Consider the following 22,286-nt stretch of genomic DNA (forward strand, 5'->3'; position numbering starts at 1 on the left):
CTTTTATATGAGTATCATATTGTTATATAAAAATTAAAAAAAAAATTAGTGGATTTTTTACGTATTGTGTTTTTACCAAAATTGTGTTTTACAAAATTGTGTTATACAATTGTATTTATCATTATGTTTTTTTTCTCATAGTGTTTTTTCCATTGTGTTTTTTATATTGTGCCATACAATTGTGTTTTTATCATTGTGTTTTTTTATAGTGTTTTTTTCCATTGTGTTTTTTAAGTTATGTTTTTCATAGTGTTTTCCATTGTGTTTTTTTCGGCGTCCGTTTTCCGATGACTTTTTTTCGGCGACTTTTCGGTGAATTTTTCGTCGATTTTTCCGGCGAAATTTCTTGAAGATTGTTTTCCGGTGACTTTCAGACGACTTTTCCGGTGAAATTTACCGACGAAATTTCCATAGACTTTTCCGGCGAGGTGGTGGCGGTGGGTGACGATTGTTGTGGCGGTGGGCGGTGGAGTGGTGGTGGTTGTAGGAGATGGGTGAATATGTAAATAGGCTTTATGTAAGTGGGTTTTTGAAATTAATTTAAGTGAGTTTTGAGATTAAAGTAAGTGAGTTTTGATACTAGAGTGTTAAGACTAAAATACACTCCTTCCTAGCCTTTTTAGGAAAATCAAACTTTTTATTTGAACCTAACCCTATATGTGGTTTATGGAGGGGAAATAAGTAATTTAAAGTTTAGTATTGGGAAAATATGTAATAGGAGAAGTTAGGAAGGAGATATATGTAAATGCCCCAATATATATAAATACATAAAATTCATATATAAAACTAACAAACAAAAAATAATTTAAGCAAAACGATCCGAGCCAAACCGAGCGAGGCTTTGCTTGTACTTAGTTTGTTTTAAAACCAAACTAAGCCAAACTCAAACGAGCATCTTTCGAGTAACCGACGAACAATTTGCACAGCCTTAGTTTACTCTCTTTCTCTAAAAACGTAAACAAGTTGACTCAATTTTTAATATCCATTAAAAACAAAATGAAATACAAAAAAAATTAACTGCAATTCAATATTATTATTCTCTGTAAAAGTGTAAATAATGTAGTTTCAACATGTGAAGTTGATATATAGATAGATAGCTTGCTTGGAGGTTGTACTGATCATGTCAGGTCAGACTCAGAATTATCTTCCATCAATAATACAGCGACAAATGGACCCACACACACACACACCGCCGGCCGGAGGACTTTCAACGTACTCTCTCTCTCTCTTAATTTTAATTTGTTGTTTATGCGTATGCACACTGTTATCATCGTGCCGGCCTCTACTCTATTCTCTCTATAACTAACATCTATGCATGTATCTATATATATATATATTAACTTTCTCTCTCTAGGTTTCTGAAGAACTAATGGCTTCCGTTGCCAAAATGCCGAACAATGCTGCTAGCAACAGCAAGCATGCTACTCCGCCTGCTTCTTCTAGAACTACTGCCGTGTCCGTACGCTCCAAAACGCCGTCGTCTAGACGCTCTGTTACGCCTAATTCTCGTTCGTACACTCGCCACAACGATGATGACGCCGGTACGTACGCCGTACATCCTGTTTGTTAATATTCATTCGCGCTTGAATTAATTAGCCTCTAATTGTGAGATTAGTTAGTTAGTTAGTTAGTTAGTTAGTTAGTTATTCGTGTTTATGAATGTATTAGATGTTTAGGTTTATGAATTTGTATTAGATCAAACTTTTGATTAGTGTACATGTATAATTAATACCTATTTGCTCCAAAACACCGCCGTCTAGACGCTCTGTTACGCCTAATTCTCGTTCGCACACTCGTCAGAACGACGATGACGCCTGTACGTAGTTTCTGGTTATTAGTACTCATAATTCACCTCTAATTGTGTCATCAGTTATTTAGGTATTCGTGTTTATAAAATGTATTAGTTGCTATAGTTTGTTTAGGTTGATGAATTTGTGTTAGGTCAGACTTTTGATTAATGTATATGTATAATATAATGTTTAATAAATTATTACCTGTTTGCTGCACATTTGAAGGAGTAGACATTGTTCTGCATTTGTGATTAATTAGAACTTATAACAGATAAATGCTAATTGAAAAGTAAAGGTTAACTAAGTTGGATTAATGTTCTATGGAGAATTGAAGCTAATGATTACTTAATTAGTGATTTTCCACTTTTCCTGAAAAGAGGGATGCAGTTTGACTTTTTAGGTTAACTTAACTTGCTATTAGCTTCAAATATGATAAATAGTTTCCTTTTCATTTTCACTTAATTAATGTTACAAATAGTGAACTCATATGCCTTTATATTACATTTCCAAGTGTACATGCCAAATTAAAAGAAAATTGGAGAGCATTTCTACCAGATTTAGCTTAAAAGTTATACTTATCTTCTCTAATTGAACATAAATAGTAGTCTAATAGGGAAAAACTTCATTTTAGAGTGGCTGATGTATTGAGTTATGAGCATACGCGTATAATTTGTGGTTTGTAGATAATAATATGTGAGGGTCATGAATTTGATTTTGCTACAGAAACTGGAAGAGTTAGAGTTGCTATTAGACTGAGACCAAAAAACACAGAGGAGATATTATCAGATGCAGATTTTTTTGATTGTGTAGAACCTCAACCCGAGGTGAGCGCAATATATAAGTTAAAAAAATAGAATATAACTCACATGCTAATCTGAATTGTTTTTACCATCTCACATAATTGAAATCTTTTATCTGCAGCTTAAGAAGCTGAAACTGAAGAAAAACAATTGGAGTTCCGAGTCTTACAGATTTGATGAAGTATTTACAGAATCCGCTTCTCAAAAACGAGTCTATGAGGCAGTAGCAAAACCTGTAGTTGAGGTATCTTGTAACAATACTTTTAATACTGCATAGGCATCATGAGTGATACTGTTTGCGATGTTTTTAAATAAAGTTATGACTTAGGATATCAAGGAATTGGATGATTACTCATTAAAGTTCTTGATTTGATCTATACAGGGCGTGTTAAATGGGTATAACGGAACAATTATGGCATATGGTCAAACAGGAACTGGAAAAACTTATACCCTTGGAAAGTTGGGCAAAGATGATGCATCCGAGAGAGGAATTATGGTTAGGGCTTTGGAGGAAATCATTTCAGGTGCATCTTCAGCTTCTGATAGTATTGAAATCTCCTATCTGCAGGTATTATTGAGATCTAATCATTTTGCTTTACTCACATGTTAATTCATTAATAAGTAACTGCAAAAGTTTTTTCAAAGAATTGATGCGCACTCGATTGTTGTAACAGATTTACATGGAATCTGTTCAAGACTTGCTTGCACCAGAAAAAGTAAACATTCCAATAGTTGAGGATCCAAAGAACGGGGAAGTGTCGGTACCTGGTGCAGCAGTGATCAACATTCAAAATATTGACCACGTTTTGAATGTACTGCAGATTGGAGAAGCAAATCGCCATGCAGCAAACACAAAAATGAACACCGAATCATCTCGTAGCCATGCCATTCTTATGGTACGCATTAATAACAAACTTGTAACCAATGCTTAACACATATATATTCATTTTGTTTATATTCAACAGGTATCTCTTAGAAGATCTGTTAATGATAAAGAAGAAAACGACACAGCAAGGTTGTTAGTTGGTGGCCATGTGATACCAACCGTTCGAAAAAGCAAACTACTTATAGTCGATCTTGCAGGTTCTGAGCGTCTAGATAAATCTGGTATGTTGCATCATTGTAATGCTGAATATTAACATGAAACAATACATAATCAAATGATTATTTAGTATGGTTACACACTTTGCAGGAAGTGAAGGTCACTTGGTTGAAGAAACAAAATTTATCAATCTCTCTCTTACTTCCCTTGGTAAATGTATAAATGCATTGGCTGAAAATAGCCCTCATATACCTACAAGAGATTCTAAGCTAACAAGATTGCTTCGTGACTCGTTTGGAGGTAATTAGGTCATATTTTGCTTTTACTTACTCAAATATTTGTTTAAATAGGTATTGCATATATGTTTTTTTAATTGTGTATTTACCTTTTGCTACTGAATCCTTTAAACCGAACAGGCTCTGCAAGGACCTCTTTGATAGTTACAATTGGCCCGTCTTCTCGACATCATACAGAAACCGCAAGCACCATAATGTTTGGGCAACGTGTAAGTTGTATTATATTTACTTATTAGCTGGTCAATTTGTATTATGTTTTCATCAAGCTGTTTAAATTAGGTTATAAAGGAACGTGTCAACTAACAAATGAAGTAAACTGGTCAACCGTGTTGAAAGCCAGCCAAAGTCTAATTTTAATTTATACAACCTCTTAAAGTTCTATTCAAATATGTAGATTATTATTGTGATAATATTTTTTTGGAACTATACTTAGCATATTTATTATGTATAAATATTATATAGTGGACAAAATAGTGTTTACACCCGCCCATAGCCCGTTTTAACCCAAAAATGTTGACCCACAACCCTACTCTCACATACACACAAGTTGAAGTGTTCAAATTCAAAAAATGGCAGTTTCGCCTTTGTAGCTAAGAGTCAGTTATACAGAAAAAGGAAAATAAATTAGATTTAAAAATAAAATTCCGCCCATAAAGTAAATTTAAAATAAGAGTAGTGCTAGATAAAAAAAAGTTAGTTTTAGACGCCAAACATGTTACAAACTGAAAAACCACAGTTACCGCACTTGTTACTTTTCAAAGTTCGACCCAAACCTGTATTTTTTGTACGCAGGGACCATTTATGCAGCTAACTTTATTCTTAATACTTACTGCTTGGGCAGGCCATGAAAGTGGTAAATTATGTAAAACTGAAAGAAGAATTTGATTACGAGAGCTTGTGTCGTCAACTTGAGAATCAAATTGATGTACTCACAAAGGAGGTAGATAGGCAACAAAAATCAAAAGAAGATAACATATTCAGATTAGAAAATAATCTCAAAGAATGCCAACATAGCTTTGAGGAAACAAAAAGGTCCTTAATTGCAAGGTGTGAGGTACCTTTCTTTCTCTCTTTCTGGTTTATCCTTAATATTATTCCACTAAAGTTGACTTTTGACATATTTGACATTTATGTTTGTTTCACACTTTGACTCAGTTGCTAGAGATGGATAAATCGCAGTTGGAGTTAAGACTGAAAGATATTATCAATGAGTTGAATTCCCAGAAAGATCATAATGATCTTGTTTGCAAAGAAGTTGAACGTCTAGAAACAAGCTCAAAGTATTGTAAGGTAATCAAAATATGAGCTGCAAACCTGCAAGTTTGACTTTCCTTCTATAAGAAATATCAATTTTGACCTAACTTTGACTTGCAGTCACTAGAAAAGGAAAAGTCCAAATTGGAATCAGATATCAAAGATGTGTTGGAAGAATTAGAATATCAGAAGAATCAAAACAATTTACTGCATGATGAGATTGCACGTTTGGAACTCGGTCTTGAACATAACAAGGTCTTTGAAATAACAATTCATTCTCTCTATAATAATATTATTATAATAAAATCAAAATTACTCATACTATTCTCTTGGATGCTTGTAGCAATACGAGGTTGAAACATCAACATACAAGAAAGTACTTGCAGACACAACACAAATGTATGAGAAGAAAATAACAGAGTTAATGTCACAACTAGAAGATGAACGAGAACACTCAAACAGTGTAGAAAAACAGTTAACTTCAATGGAAAGTCTACTGAGTCAACATCAAAAGTCAATGGAGGTTTGTAATTCATTTCATTCATTGTAAAAGAACTTATTTCAATGTGCTTTTATCATAACTTTGTTTTTATCTTTTAATAGCAATATCAAATTGAGCGCGCTACATACCAGAAGGCCCTTGCAGAAACCACACAGATGCATGAGCAGAAAAATAGTGAGCTGGTTAGAAAACTGGCGGATGAGCATGCCAGGTGTTCTGGTTTAGAAGAAGAGGTGATTTTACTTAAACAGGCTTCAACCGATCATAAAATTTCATTGCAAGTAAGTTGTGGGTGCACATAAGTAACTAACAGTTACCACCTTCAATCCTTCATATTTCCATTAAGAAAAAATAAATTATGTTACTGTCATTAAATTTCATCTGCTTACAGATTGAAGGAAAAAAGGAGATTGATGATCTGAAAATGAAACTAAAAGAAATGACTCGGCTGCATGAAACAACTCTAGATGAACTTCAGTCAGTGAAAACAGAACATAATAAATTATCATCTGAGAAGGTAACTTGAATGTGATGATTATCTTAAATATGATTAACACAATGTTTATATACAAAAAGATCAAAAGAAGATTAAAAAGTGTCCTAGGCTCAACCTAGAGGTGTGAATTTCTGAATTGACATGAACATAATAAGGAATATGCAGGTTTGGGTTTAGTATAAACGGGTTCGAGCCGAACCCGCGAACCCGTTTTGCTAAACAGATCGTGTTCGTGTCAACCTGGCAGGTTCGTGACCTGTTTTGCCCATTTATATTATATATTTTTTAAAAGGAAAATTGGAAATAAATAATCCCACCTTTTGTGTATTGGCCGATAATAATCCCACCTTTAAAATTCACTAGCAATGGTCCCACCTTTTAACTATTTTTATCTCACTGGTCCTCCGTTAAAAAATACTTAACTTCGTTATGCTTTTTCCCTAGTTTCAAACCGATGTTTTAGGGCTTTTGATCGGAAAAACGATATGAGTCGACAGATGTAAAACTTATTTTGAAACGGTGATTCAAATGGCTTGATTTTTGTTAATTGGAAATTCAAGCACCCGAATTGAAACATTGTTTCGTCGTTTGGATCACCATTTCGAGATAAGTTTTACATTGGTTGACTCGTATCGTTCTTCTGATCAAAAGCCCTAAAACATCGGTTTGAAACTAGGGAAAAAACATAACGACGTTAAGTATTTTTTAACGGAGGACCAGTGAGACAAAAATAGTTAAAAGGTGGGACCATTGCTAGTGATTTTTAAAGGTGGGATTATTATCGGCCAATACACAAAAGGTGGGATTATTTATTTCCAATTTTCCTTTTTAAAATGTATTTTAGGTCGTAAATTAAATTGGTTGGGTATATTACGACAGATATTGAATAACAAAAGAGAATTAAGTAATTAACATAAGATTTTATTTCTAAAATGCAATTTTCATATACATTTGTACCTCTTTTTTTTTGTAAAATTGTTGTTTAATACGTGTTAAGATAATAATAAAAAAAAATTCACGTTAAACCTATCGTGTGCGTATCAGCGTGTGAAAACTTGTGTCATGTTCGGGTTTAAACTTTAAATGTCTTACATAACTTTTGGGTTAATGTCGGGTTGGGCCCGGCATGGCAAGTTTAGCACCCCTAGGTGCCCGGACCAGTTCGACCTTTACTAAACTATTGCTCATTTTTACTTGTTACCCGACCCGGCCATCTTGCCATCTGTACTAATGTTGAGCTGTTGGCCATAGTTTACTCACGACACCATTAACGTTTATATAATGAATGTAACACAGACTAGACTAAGTGATGAACTTCAATCTGTAAGAGAAACCCTTTCACTTGAAGAAAAGCGAAGAAAGTCAGTTGAAAAAGAGTTAATTAGTATTAAAAACGCAGTACCCGAAAGTGAGGACGAATTTGAGGTACTGTACACAATGCGGTTTCCATAATTAATATTATTTTTACATCGAATATTTTGGAAATTTCATGTTGTAAGATTTTATAGGATAAGAGACCATCCATGAAAGAAAACATTGCACGAGGATCAAAAACAGGCGCCCCATTGGGACTACATAATTCAAATAAATCAAGGGAGGCGAACACTTTTCAAAGAACCACTATAGCTAAAATATGTGAAGAAGGCAAGTTTTTTATAAAGATTGGTTTAGGATATAATGATTTATAAACCATATAACTAGATTAAAGTTTAAATTTGTTTAATATCTACAGTTGGATTACAAAAGATATTGACACTATTGCAGTCTAGTGATTTAGATGTTCAAACACATGCTGTGAAAGTAGTGGCAAACCTTGCGGCTGAAGGTACATTTATACTTTAGAACATAGATGATTTTTATTTATGAAATCCTGTTTTAAATATATATGTAATTTTACAGATATTAATCAAGAAAAGATTGTGCAAGAAGGTGGTCTAGATGCATTGCTCATATTACTGAGAACTTCTCAAAACACAACACTACTTAGAGTTGCTTCTGGAGCCATTGCAAATCTTGCAATGAATGGTATTATATTTTGCAGAATGTTGACAAATCATAGTTGATATATGCATGTTACATGGTGATTAGTTTATAATTGAAATTATATTTTTGTGGTAGAACCGAATCAAGCCTTGATTATGGGCAAAGGAGGTGCTGCTTTACTAGCACACACAGCTTCAAAAACGGATGATCCACAAACTCTCAGAATGGTGGCCGGAGCCATTGCAAATTTATGTGGAAATGGTAAGCTTTTTAGGGAAACCGAGTCGGGTGACAGGTCAAACTGCATTGAAGTGGGTCAGTTTTGGGCTCAAACCAAACCAAAAACCAAAAATTTGGTTTTTTCGGTTTTCACAATGGGCTTGGTTTGGTTTTGCTTTTGCAGTTTGGGCAAAGGAAAAATGATCCAAAATAATGAATGTGGGCATGAAACTTTGCATCTAATTTTTTTTGTTAATTAATTATTAATTGATTATTACACATTTGAGGCTAAAATTTTGGGCTACAGCGTTCATCATTTTTTTTATAAATTACTTTACAATTTTAAAAAATTAAACTTATAATATAAATTCAGTAACAAAAAGTCAGCTTTTACAGGTTCAGTTTGGTTATAAAAGTTGGTTTGGCTCGTGTGTGTGTGTGTTTTGGGTACATGCAAAACCGAAGTTTTGATTTAAAAAAAAACCATCGGTTTTGGGTTAGGTTCGGTTATGTCGGTAAGTTGGTTATTTCGGTTTCATGCACACCCCTAGTTCAAACTAGGTTGAAAGGGGTCATCATTTAGTACAAGATCAAAATGGGCCGGGCCAGGTTTTTGTTCATTTTTCATAAATAACTAACGCTTTAGTTATGATTAGAAACAATGTAATCTTAATCTTCGAATAAAACAATCTTAGATGTTACATATTCAAACAGACTTTCGTCGTCTTTCAGCCCGTTCAACCAGTTTGACCCGCTTCCCTTTTAGCTCATTTGAGATAAATTACATCCCAAATCGGCGACCCGCCGCCTCTTAATATTTAATACTAATAAAAATATTTTTTTAATATTTACAATATCAGAGAAGTTGCATTTGCTGCTGATTGAACAAGGAGGCATTAAAGCACTTTTGGGCATGGTTAGATCCGGGAATAATGATGTCATCGCTCAGGTTGCCAGGGGAATTGCAAATTTCGCTAAATGTGAATCCCGAGCAATAACTCAAGGTTTTTAATAATTTTTTTATTTCCTTTACTTTTTATCATAAATTATTATACAGTAAACTAAAAGTAATCTTTGATGGTTTTAAACCGTGAAGGACACAAGAAAGGCCGTTCTCTTCTAATGGACGGTGTGCTTTCGTGGTTGCTTGCAAACTCGAATACTGCTTCAGTATCAACCCGACGCCACATTGAACTTGCTCTCTGTCATTTAGCACAAAACGGTATACGTTTTTTATTTTATATATTTTCTCTTTTATTAGAAGTCTAATGTGTTGTAACTTTGCTACTGATATTCAGAGGAGAACACTAAGGATTTCATGACTAGTGGAGGAGTTAACCAACTTTCAAAAATATCGGTTGAATCTAGCAGAGAAGATATTCGTGACTTGGCGAAGAAGATATTGAGATTGAATAAGTCTTTTAAAGCAGTTTTGCAGCAATAATTAGTAATGATGATGTTATCAACTCTTATCATGTATAATCCGTAATATGATGTATAGATCAAATCTTTATAAAGTATAGCCTTATTTGTTATACAAGTGATGTGACATCCCTCGATTTCGGGTCAAATGGTATTTATTTTGTATTTGTTTTTATGTTGTAAACCGACCCGATTTATATCCCGAACATTTCAAATATATGAAATATTGGATTTTATGTTACTAAAACATTCCCGCTTGTCTAATTTGAAAAACCCCTTTTACGGATTCGAAAACGGACTTAAAACGCTCAAGATACATCAAAAACGAACTTCCGGACGCGAACCGACGTGCTGACCAGCAGCAGCCCCATTTTTGTTTTTTTTTTTTTTTTTTTGTTGTTTTGTGATTTGTCTTGACCCCTCTTGCATGCAAACCTTGATATCACACCCCATGCTTGACCCTTTCAACCCACCCTATATATACACCCCTATCCCCTTCATTAATCCTTGCTCATTCATCTCTTTCTCTTCCAATTCTCAAGCATTCAAAGGTGTTCTTCATATTTTTTTGGCAGTTTGACTTTCCAAAGTCAAACTGACCATAGTCTTACATTATAATCAACTTGTTAACACTTATTTATACTTGAAGATTGTTATACAACATATATATAATAGCACCCTTTGTACCTTCGGTGGGTATTTCTCCGGTCTCGGTCGGTTAAGTGTCCGGCCCATAAGACAAAGCTACATGGAGGACTCGTAGTAGTCCTTGATTATATATATTTTCCGCATCTAACTATCAAACTTGTTATACTTGTTTAACTTCTGCTCATCTTAGTTCTATTTTACATTTTGAGTTCCATGGTTATGGGTTTGTAGAGACTAGCCTCGGTTATTCCGTAAATAGCTCCAAACCGGAAGCCGAACTCTTGTTTACTAGTTTGTTTAAATAGTTGTATAAACATGTTTCATGTAAGATTTGAGTTTCTAAAATCATTTTAATTAGTTCCATGATTATGGGTTTGTAGAATCTAACCTCGGTCTTATCCCGAAACAAGATCCGAACCGGAAACCGAACTTTCGTTTAAAGACTTTGTTGTTGACTTTTTGTATGTAAAACTTTGGTATTATTATTTATAAATTATTTTACAAGTTCTATGATGTTTGGACATGTGGTAACCATTCTTGGCCTTATTCCAAGATAAAAACCGAACCAAACCGAACTAAACCAAGTTTACTCGCTTAAGACACACAAGTGTATTATTAACCATTAAAGCTTTATATTTCTTTAAAAATACTTTATAAACTGATTTTAATTATTTTTCACAAAGTACTCGGAATGTTGAATCCAACTTGATCTTATAACAAAGTTTGGACCGATTAAACCGAACACTCGCTTAACGGACGTTGTTAGTTCTAAAACAATAGAGCTACATACTTGGTTAAGTCTCTTTAAGATTTATTGAGTTATCTCGTACATTTATTATTTTGGGAAAGTTGACTTTGGGTTTGGTCAAGTCACCAAGACCCGAACCGAACACTCGTTAAAACCCGTTTTAGTATCTATATTATAAAGGGACTTGCTTTCTTGCATTTTTACCCACCTTATTACTTAACATAGGTTGAGTAAAATTAAGGGCTAGATACTTTAACCCGGTTTCGAGCAAACTTACATTTTTAAAGGACTATTATTATAATTTCTTAAATATTTACATTTTAAACCTTAAACTTTAAATTGTTTACATTTCTTATCATTTATTTTCGTTTAAAGACTTCCAAGACAACTTTTCTAATACAAGACTTCTTCTCCTTTAGGCTTCGTTCGTTAAACTCATCGTTCCGGTTAATCTCCAATCATCAAATCTTTCAAGTTTATTACTTGAATATGAGTACTTTCATCCCCCGTTTTCACTCTTTTATATTTTGGGGGTGACATTGCAAACTTATTCAAATCCAAATGATTTATATTTGAGTCTTAAACCGCAAACTTTATTGTATACTTTACTTAAATAAATGCTCGATTTGGTGATTATATGCTTATATGCTTGAGTGCTAATGTGTTTACCGCTTTTGGATGGTTGATTCATAAATCCGAGTATATCTGGCATCCCCTTAAAGAAAGGTGTCGTTAATATATTCTTATTAACGATTTCTTACAAAATCTGAGTATATTTGGCATCCCCTTATAGAAAGGTGTCGTTAATGTATTCTTATTAACGATTTCATTTATCTAAGTTGTTGCTATTATTTATTGTTTTGTATACTAGTTGTGGAATTTCATATTATATATCTATTATTCAAAAACTATGAAATGACTCACCAACCTTTGTGTTGACAAAATCTATTTTTGCAATGTTACAGGTTTGACTTTATGTTGACTCGAGTACTTGAAGAAAAAACGTTATCGAGGCTATTAGGATATTAGCAAAACGAACATTATATTATTTACTATGATTTGAATTCGGTTATTGTATGAACAAGTTATGTGACTCTTTGTGTTTTTATGAATTTAAATGAGTTGATTAAATATTGTCACTTAATAGTGTCGTGTGCGATGAACAATCGGTTACGCCCCGACGTTTCTATCATGGTCGGGGTGTGACAAGTGATGTAGCATTTTGAGTCAAACTTTGGTAGAAAAATTAGTCTGACCGGTTAATATTCGAGCCAATGTAGAAATTGAATGGAAAACAATAACAGATGGTTTTATCTTTTAAAAAGTTTGGGACATGAGTACATGACTTATAGCGGTATAGCCAACAGGCTATGAAAATGTAATTGAGAATGGAATGTGACATATCCACAAAGCAGTAAACTCAATTAAACAGTTATCAGAAATAAAAGGTTAGGGATAGATTGATGTTTTGTCGTGACCAACGAGGACGTTGGCCCTTAATTGAAACCGTTGCAAGGTATGAGACTTGTTCCACATCAATTGTATGGGCAACTGATATGGGGTTTATACGCCAAATGGGTTCCCTTACTCTTAAAACTTTTAAAAAATATTACTAGGAGCAAAAGTTGTATGAGTGACCTAATTGAAACACTTTTAAAACTTTGTTATTATTCTGTGGCATATTCCTGTTGGGGTAAAACGTGAATTTACTTTTATAAATAAGAAATGTCTTGCTTGTCAAAATAATATAGAATATAAAAAATTTTACATTTTCTATTTTTTATTATTAGAAAAGTAATATTTTTGTTGATAAAAATACTTTTCTTTTTATGCTTTTTCTTAATTTTAAACTGCAAATATAAACATCACTGCAAATATAAACATCACGTACTTTTGCTCACAATTAGAATAGAACCCTTATTTCATGTTATACTTTTTCTTAATTCTAAATATAACAACTATAAACATCACTTTTCACTTTTGCTCACAATTAGAGTTGAACCCTTGTCACTTTTTAAGAGTGAATTTCACCAATTCCATAATACCACGGCTAGAAAGCCCTTTGGTTTTTCAAGTCATAAACGTTAGCCATTTATCTCACATGTGGCATGCATATATTGTATGAAAGTTCACAAGAAACATTGTAATAGTAATGGATCTTCTCTATATGGATGGTTCAAATCCTACAAGACACATACATATTGGTTAATATAAGTGAATTAAGAGTATATTAGTCGTTCTAGAAAATAATAAAAACTGAAACTAAATACATAAAAAATGCGAATTGGAGCACTAACTCAATTTTTTTTTTTAATATTTTTTTTTGTCATGAATTATTATACCGTAAAACTAAAAGTAACATTTGATGGTTTTAAATTGTAAAGGACACGAGAAAGGTCGTTCTATTTTAATGGATTTCTTACTTTTGTTTTGCTTGCAAACTCAAATGCTGCCTCGATATAAACCCGACGCCACATTGAGCTTGCTATTTGTCATTTACTAAATGGTACAAGTTTTTGATTTATTATATCATATAAAAAAAGAAATATCTTTGAAATAAAATCTAATGTATTGTAACTTTACTACTCATATTCAGAGCAAAACACTAAGGATTTCATGACTGATGGAGGGGTTAAGCAACTGTTAGTAATCTCTGTTGAATCTAGCAGAGAAGATATTATGATTGAATAAGTCTTTTAAATTAGTGGTGCAGCAATGATATTATTTACTCTCTCTTGTAAAATTCGTATGTTGATGTGTAGATCAAATATTTAGAAAGTACACTGTTATTTGTTGTACAGGTAATGCAACATTTCGAGTCAAACTTTGATAAAAAAGCTAGTTTGACCCAAGTAAAAGGCAAATGTAAAATTGTAATATAATAGAAGTATAGAAAATAGCGGATGGTTTTTACAAGAACACGAGGTACTTATAGACTATGGAAATGTAAATAAGGATGAAATAGTGTGATTTTTTTATATGAGTATATATCAGAGCATTAAGTTATGATCAGATATCTATACAATGTCTACAATCAATATGCTGACAAAAGTCACTACCAATTTAAATAGAATAACTACCAACCGTTTTAACCGCTAACGGACATACTTTTTCTAGAAGAGTTGTGTCATTTTCAACAAAATGTTGTGATGCTTCCCTATCGAAAACCTTTGGTATGTTTTATAGAGTTAGGTTCAAATAAGAAATTGTCTTTGTGTAGAAAGACTAAAAAGGAATAATAAAGTAAGACGTGACAAAGTAAAAAAAATAAGAATAAAGGCATTTTGGTCCAACAAAAAATAAACCCTGCATCTTAAAAATATAAAATCCTACATCTCTTTACGGTGTATTCCTCAATCACCACCATTTTCACCATCAACTGCCCACTGCCACCATCGTTAATCTTCGTGGCTACCGTAAATCGCTGCTGATCGGCAACCGGAGAGAATTCAGCAACTGATATCCCCCTTCCCCGCCGAAGTTATTTACAGGCCTGTATTTTGTCTCCACCACAGTGTCCAAATCAATCCGTCACTAACATCCATGCCACGTCGGCTCTCCCCCGTCACCATACGTCCATACACCACCAACGCTCCATCGCCCACTGCCACAACATCCTCTTTACATGTTTAAAAGCTCCGATACCTCCGGAGATAAGCTGTGATATCTCTGCCGAGTGTTAATGACTATCCAATCAAATGGCTATAAAGTTTTCTTAGGAAAAATAAACTTCCTATTATAAGTTGATCCATGTTTTTATATACATATTAAAATACGAATTCTACTATATGTTTTCATACATATGATATACTCTTTCTTGTTTCTTGAATTATTCCATTAAAGATTTGAAAGTATAAAAAAAGAACTTTATTTAATATATAGTGAGTGATCAATATTGACGAGTAGCACGCATGCTTCATATGTGAAGTGTAAAGTGTTCATAAACGATTTTTATTAATGAGAATGTCACGTAGACTCCAGGATTGACGTGAAACAACTAGGGTCTGTTTGGTATAGGGTAATAGAATGGGTGATGGAATGGAATGGATAATTAGCATTCCATTGACATGTTTGGTTACCATGCGGGAATGAAATAAATCATTAGTATTTATTTTCTGATAATCTAGAAAAGATGGAATAAAATAAAAATGATAGTGAGTGGCGGTCGGATGGTGGTGGTCGGCGGCGGTAGCGATGGGCGGCGAGTAGTAATGGTGGTGGGAGGCGGGTGGCGATGGGCAGGAGCCAGGGGTGATTGTTGGTGGTGGCAGGTGGTGGTAATAGTGGGTGGTGGGTGGTGGTGGCAGAGGTGAGTGGTGGTGGTGACGGTGGCGGAGGAGGGTGGTGGTGGTGGCCGGTGGCGGAGGCGGTGGTGGGTGGTGGCGGGCGGTGGAGGCGGTGTTGGTGGGTGGTGAGAGGGCAATGGGTAATGGTGGTGGGAGGGTGGTGGAGGCGACATAGTGTGAAAGTGGGATGGAATGAAAAAAAAACAAGGGGGTGGATGGAATGAATTTGGGGTGTTTTAGGGGAAATGGAAAGGACATGGTAACGGGTGATTCCATTCCATTGACCAACCAAACACATTTTTTTCATTCCATAATAATGGTCTATTTCATTACGCCTCTCATTCATGCATACCAAACGCTACGCTACCCTAGTGTAGACTCCTTTTTATTAAAATATGTTATGATTGAGATCCTATTTGCAGATTGAAGATTGGTGGCTAGAACACTTGTTTTACATATCTCTAATTCTCTAGTCTTTGTAAACGATTTTTATTAGGTCGATCATTGTGGGCTAAGGCATCTCCAATGCAACACACACGTTCTTGTTTTAAACAATCAACTCAACATGCGACATTTAGATTTTAAACCAACACACCATTACCATACCAGACATCTCGTACGCCGTTCAGCAGGTTTGTCTTTTCATGCATGACCCGCGCGAACCACACTTTCACATGCTCAAACGGATACTCAGATACATCAAGAGCACTATATCTCAGGGACTCCTCATATCGTCCTCCTCGTCGACTAAATTGACGGCATATTCGAATGCTAATTGGGGCGGGTGCCCCGATTCTCGTCGATCAACATCCGACTACTGTGTGTACATGGGTGACAATTTAATTTCTTGGTATTCGAAACGCCAACCAACTATATCTCGGTATAGCGCCGAGGCTGAATATCGCGGCGTGGCCAATACCGTCGCCGAACTTAGCTGGATACGTAACCTCATGCTCGAACTTCACATTCCAGTTAGACATGCATCCATTATTTATTGTGACAACATCTCTGCTGTTTATCTAACCGATAATCCAATGCAACATCAACGAACAAAACACATTGAACTGGATATACACTTTGTTCGAGAGAAAGTTCGTCTTGGCACCATTAAAGTTCTTCATGTTCCAATAGTATTTCTCTTCCAAGTGTTTATTATTGTTGTTCACAAACCATTGGAAGAAATACAAACCACTTTAATAGAGGAAGTGGTTTGTAACATGTGTTTGTAAATCCAAACGATGCCACATGGCACCATTGAGGATGCTTTAGTGGCAGGGGATGCTCCCGCCATTTACGTCGGCCACCACCCACTACGTCCTCATAGTGCTACTTCTCCGTCCCTTTCTTTTTTGAGCAACCAATGAATCCTACAAATGAGCTACTGGCTAAAATCATCATATCAGGACACACTCGTTTTTCGATCCGGGGAAAACCCTCACCCAAGACCAACGTCCATGAACACTCGCCCGAAGGTATGACAATGCTGTGAGATAAAACCCGTTCAATTTAACAATCCAACTAGTGAACGCCACCTACTCACTTAGGGGGTGTTTGGTACAGAGAAAAAGAATGGGAAGAAATGGAAATAGAAATGGGAGAGAAATGGAATTGGAGAGAAATAGAAATGGGTGGAGAATTGACAATCATTTCCTTTGTTTGGTACAATAGAGAAATGGGTGGAGAAACGGGAGCAGAGACGTGATTAGGGTTCCGCCTCGGCATCATCATGGTGGAGAAATGGTGGCTCAGAGACGCGTCGCAACACCGCGAACGGAGTAGAGCGTCATCATCATCCGCCTCGCAACACCGCCTCGCGATTTAGGGTTTCGTTTTGGCTCAGAGACGCGAACGGACGTGGCTGCGGCGTCGGCCGCCGTGCCGGACGTCGGCATCATCATCACCATCGCCGGTCGGAGCATCATCATCATCATACGCGAACGGAGTAGAGCAGAGACGCGATTTAGAAGCAGAGAGAATTCCATTTCTCTTCCAAATGGAGAGAATTGGATTTCTCTACTTTTTGCCTACACCCAATTCTCCGCCCAATTCTCCGCCTAATTCTCCCAAACAAGAGAAACCTAATTCTCCACCCTCAAATCTCTCTACCAAACACCCCCTTAGTCTCCCATCATCAGCCAATGCCGCAAAAATTAGAAAGTATCTCCTTGTCACTTCACCGCTTTTTGTTTTATTATTTTGATACTAAATAATAAGTTGAGAGAAAAAGAAAGAACCATGACTATGAACTCTATCAGGTCACCGGCACCACCATCATCATCATCATCATCATCATCCATGGCACCTGCAATCCTTTCTTCCTAATCAAACCCAAATACTTTCTTCAATTCAATCAAACTCATAGCCATGAACCCACCAAACGAAACCCACCAACAAATCCTCCCAAACATCCACAACCCACTTCAATTCACCATCCTCCTCCCACACTCCGACCCTAACAGCCTCAACCACTTACTCTCGCTCGGCATCCCAAGAAAACGACGTCGCGGCAGACCCACTTCCGATTTCACCCAATTCCAACCCCACCCAAACCCTAACCCTAATCAATTGGCACAAGCAGACGTGTCCGATGAGATCATTGTGATCAACAAAGAAGCAATATCCGAAGCATTGATCGCATTGACAGCTGGGTTTCCAGCTGACGTGCTCACCGAGGAAGAAATCGATGCAGGGGTGGTTTCGGTTATCGGCGGGATTGAGCAGGTGAATTATATATTAATTAGGAATCATATTATTACTAAATGGAGGGAAAATGTGTTTAATTGGGTTACTAAGGAGATGTTTCTTGATGTTGTGCCTGCACATTGTGTAAAGCTTTTGGATTCGGCGTATAAGTATTTGGTTTCACACGGGTATATTAATTTCGGCGTTGCCCCGATGATTAAGGATAGGATTGTGAATGAAAGTGGTGGGAGTGGGAAGTTGAGTGTGATAATTATTGGGGCGGGGCTTTCGGGTTTGGCGGCTGCGAGACAGTTGATGTCGTTTGGGTATAAGGTTACGGTTTTGGAAGGGAGGAAACGGGCTGGGGGACGGGTTTATACTAAAAAGATGGAAGGTGGGAATCGGGTTGCGGCTGCGGATTTGGGTGGGAGTATTTTGACGGGTACGCATGGGAATCCGCTTGGGATTTTGGCTCGTCAGCTGTTGTATCCGCTTCATAAGATACGTGACAAGTGTCCGCTTTATCGGTTGGATGGTCAAGTGGTTGACGTGAGGGTTGATGCGAAAGTTGAGGTTGCGTTTAACCAGCTTTTGGATAAGGCGAGTCAGTTAAGACAGTTGATGGGTGAGGTGTCACAAGATGTTTCTCTTGGCGTGGCGTTGGAAACGTTTTGGCCGGTTAACGGTGGGCCTGCAAATGAAGAAGAAACGGGTTTGTTTAACTGGCATCTTGCTAATCTTGAATATGCGAACGCGGGGTTACTGTCGAGGCTCTCGTTAGCGTTTTGGGATCAAGATGACCCGTATGATATGGGAGGGGACCATTGTTTTCTGCAAGGTGGCAACGGGCGATTGGTTCAGGCTTTAGCCGAAAACGTTCCGATTCTATACGAGAAAACGGTTAACTCTGTGCGTTACGGTAGTGATGGGGTGCAGGTGGTGGTTAATGGCGGTCAGGTATTTGAAGGTGATGTAGCGTTATGCACGGTTCCGTTAGGGGTTTTGAAAAGTGGGTCGATTAAGTTTAATCCCGAGTTGCCTCAAAGGAAGCTTGATGGGATTAAACGGTTAGGGTTTGGTTTATTGAATAAAGTGGCTATGCTTTTTCCTCATTTGTTTTGGGGGACTGATCTGGATATGTTCGGGCATTTGTCGGATGATCCGAGCCGTCGTGGTGAGTTCTTTTTGTTTTATAGCTATGCAACTGTAGCCGGTGGTCCGGTTCTTATGGCGTTGGTGGCGGGGGAAGCGGCTCTTAATTTTGAAAGAATGCCGCCCACTGATGCCGTTACACGCGTTCTTCAAATTCTTCGAGGTACACACATACACTCATAGTAAAGTTATATGTTTATTAAGACGATCAGTTGTAAGTAGTTTAATTTTCTTGAAAAAAATTGTGGATTTTTTGTCTTTGAGATGCTGAAATTTAGGGGTAACAAAACGGGTGCAGGTCAATGCGAGTCATTTTTTAACGGGTCAAAACAAGCTGGTTCCGGTTGATTGACAGAAAGAAAATTTGTTTAAAACTTTATGAATAGTTAGTTTTCTAAATATGATTATAAAAGCTATTTTCTTACTTTTCTTACTTTGTACTACTTTAAACATGTTCAAGTGTTCAACCATTTGACCTGATTGAACTAGGGCTGTAAACAAAACGAACGCTCAGCAAACCATTTGTGAACTGTTCGACTAAAAGTTCAATGAGGTTTGTTCGCTTAGTAATTGAACTAACATGAACAAAGAACTCCATTCAATTAATTAATGACCGAACATAAACAGATGCCGTGTTTGTGAACGTTCCGCAATGTGTTTCTTTATGTTCATTCATTTACGTTCTTTTATTTTCCTTTGTTTCGGTTTGTTTGTTTATGTTCGTTCATTAAGGTTTATAATATTTTAAAACTTTTACCTTTTAGTTTTTATCATAAGAATTTAGTCATTAAGAATGCTCGTTTATTTAGTCATTAAGTTTCCTTATGTTCGTTCATCAAGAATTTGAAGTTTGTATCTCGTTCAACATTTAGTTGTCTGAAACTTATATTTTTGAGACATTATTTAGTAATAATTATGTTTATGATTATTATGTGGAACTTTTTTCTGATAGTGATGCCACATACTTAGCTTTATATTTTTTGTGGTGATTGTGTCTAATGTTTGGAATTAAGAATGTTGATTTTCATTTTTCAAATTTATACGTAGGCATATATGAACCGCAAGGGATTGAGGTTCCCGAGCCAATACAAACCATGTGCACGCGATGGGGAAGTGATCCATTCACTCTAGGCTCATACTCAAATGTAGCAGTTGGTTCATCGGGGGACGATTATGACATTTTAGCCGAAAGTGTCGGAGACGGTAGACTCTTCTTTGCAGGTGAGGCCACCACACGGCGGTACCCCGCCACCATGCACGGAGCTTTTCTTAGCGGCTTGCGAGAAGCCGCCAACATCGCACATTACGCCACCAATCGAGCCGCACGGGCCAAAATCGAGAAAAACCCATCAAAAAATGCACATGCGTGCGCCACTCTTCTCGCTGACTTGTTTCGAGAACCCGATTTGGAGTTCGGAAGCTTCTCGGTTATTTACACGAAGAAAAACGCGTTGGATGATAATTCAATGGTGGTTTTGCGGGTTGTGTTTAGTGGGCCTGTGAAGAAGGACGTAGAAGGTTCTAGAACGGATCAACAGCATGCTAATAAGTTATTGTTTCAACAGCTTCAGTCTCATTTTAATCAACAACAAGAACTTCATGTGTACACGTTGTTGTCTCGAGAACAAGTGTTTGAATTGAGGGAAGTTAAAGGAGGTGACGAAATGAGGTTAAATTTTCTTTGTGAAAAACTTGGAGTGAAATTAGTTGGAAGGAAAGGATTGGGGCCCGCTGCTGATGACGTCATCTCTTCGATTAAGGCCGAGAGGAGTAAACGAAAGCCTGCGTCAACTTCATCAACTGTTAAATCTGGTGGGTTTTTTTTTGTTTGTTTGTTATACAAGTTATATATTTCACTAGAGGTAGGTGGGCCAGGTTGAAACGGACCGGGTTGACCCAATATTCGTCTTTTTTTAAGCGTTAAAAAAGGATATAAACCTAGCTTGTCATATATATTATTACATAAAAATAATTTTATTTTAAGAAAATGAAGTGTTTCACGAGATTTATGCATTAAAAGGCACATAGGGTGACTTTCGACCCGTTTGACCAATTCTGACTTTTGTAAGACTCGAGACTAACATTTTGTTTTGGCTGTATTTATTTTGGGAAAAGGAACCGCGAAGTCAAAATCAGTAAAGTTGATTAGGTATGCTTTATCTATCTGTAACTTTTACTTATCTTTTTATTTGCATGTATTAATAATTTTTTAAATTGTTTTTGTTTTCAGAAAGGCTAAGATATTGCGGAGCAACAACAGTTCGTTTTCTCCTGTTAAAAAAGAACCGGCAGGTAAAACAGTTGGGACAGTTGGGGGTAATGATGGGTCCAGTACCCCTCAGTTAAACCAAAATGTGGAAGTTCAAGTTGGTAGCAGTAGTGTTGCCTCCAACGGGACTCCAGGTGGCGGTACACCAATCAAACCAGAGGTTACTGGCGCCAATGACTCGGTTCCAAGTGTAAGTATGGGTTCTGGATTAGTAGTCAACAACACCGACGGCTCACCAAATTTGAATGTGGGTTCTGGAGTGATTGGGGATATTAGCTGTTCTAATCCGCTAAATAATAATAATAATAATAATAATAATATATATACAAGATGGTGATATGTTGCCTACTTCAAATGCTGTATTAGATGAAATGCAATAGCGAAAGTGAATGATGGCTTTGTTGCTTATAGATGTGTCATAATATTGATGGGCTCGATAAGCATCGTTACATATGTTATCTGTACGCGTAGGGTTTTTGATTCGGTTTTAGTTTACTCTGTGTTAGGGCTGTCGATTGACTCGTCTTCATGGTTCAGGCTGGAAAAGATTTTAGGCAGCAATCAACATAACTAAAAGATTTATGTATTAAAAGTTTGGAAAATGATTTAGGGTATATTTGGTTAGAGGTAATGGATATTCATTTGTTTTGTTTTGTTTAGTTAAATTATGGGACTAAAATGAGTATTATTTTATATT

At 36.3% G+C, this 22,286-nt stretch overlaps 2 protein-coding genes across 2 annotated transcripts; both read left to right on the forward strand.

The window, feature by feature from the left end:
• The first annotated feature begins 1,363 nt into the window (after window positions 1-1,363).
• LOC143569292 (kinesin-like protein KIN-UC) lies at window positions 1,364-9,826 on the forward strand. Its single transcript, XM_077055248.1, has 22 exons — window positions 1,364-1,541; window positions 2,514-2,614; window positions 2,712-2,834; window positions 2,973-3,158; window positions 3,265-3,486; window positions 3,556-3,697; window positions 3,783-3,932; window positions 4,049-4,137; window positions 4,770-4,982; window positions 5,084-5,218; window positions 5,303-5,437; window positions 5,526-5,705; window positions 5,786-5,965; window positions 6,076-6,201; window positions 7,477-7,605; window positions 7,689-7,824; window positions 7,913-8,005; window positions 8,080-8,205; window positions 8,299-8,424; window positions 9,243-9,386; window positions 9,479-9,604; window positions 9,681-9,826. The coding sequence occupies exons 1-22, from the start codon at window positions 1,370-1,372 to the stop codon at window positions 9,824-9,826; spliced, it is 3,180 nt and encodes a 1,059-aa protein (XP_076911363.1). The 5' UTR covers window positions 1,364-1,369.
• An 8,024-nt stretch (window positions 9,827-17,850) lies between these two features.
• LOC143569284 (protein FLOWERING LOCUS D-like) lies at window positions 17,851-21,926 on the forward strand. The gene is made up of 4 exons (XM_077055242.1): window positions 17,851-19,483; window positions 20,368-21,132; window positions 21,436-21,469; window positions 21,551-21,926. Exons 1-4 carry the CDS (start codon window positions 17,851-17,853, stop codon window positions 21,924-21,926), a joined length of 2,808 nt encoding a protein of 935 aa, XP_076911357.1.
• Window positions 21,927-22,286: the final 360 nt, after the last annotated feature.

This window comes from Bidens hawaiensis, unplaced genomic scaffold, assembly GCF_021521415.1.
Source record: "Bidens hawaiensis isolate Kalapana, Puna unplaced genomic scaffold, B.hawaiensis_p1.1 tig00024444_1, whole genome shotgun sequence".
Taxonomy (NCBI): domain Eukaryota; kingdom Viridiplantae; phylum Streptophyta; class Magnoliopsida; order Asterales; family Asteraceae; genus Bidens; species Bidens hawaiensis.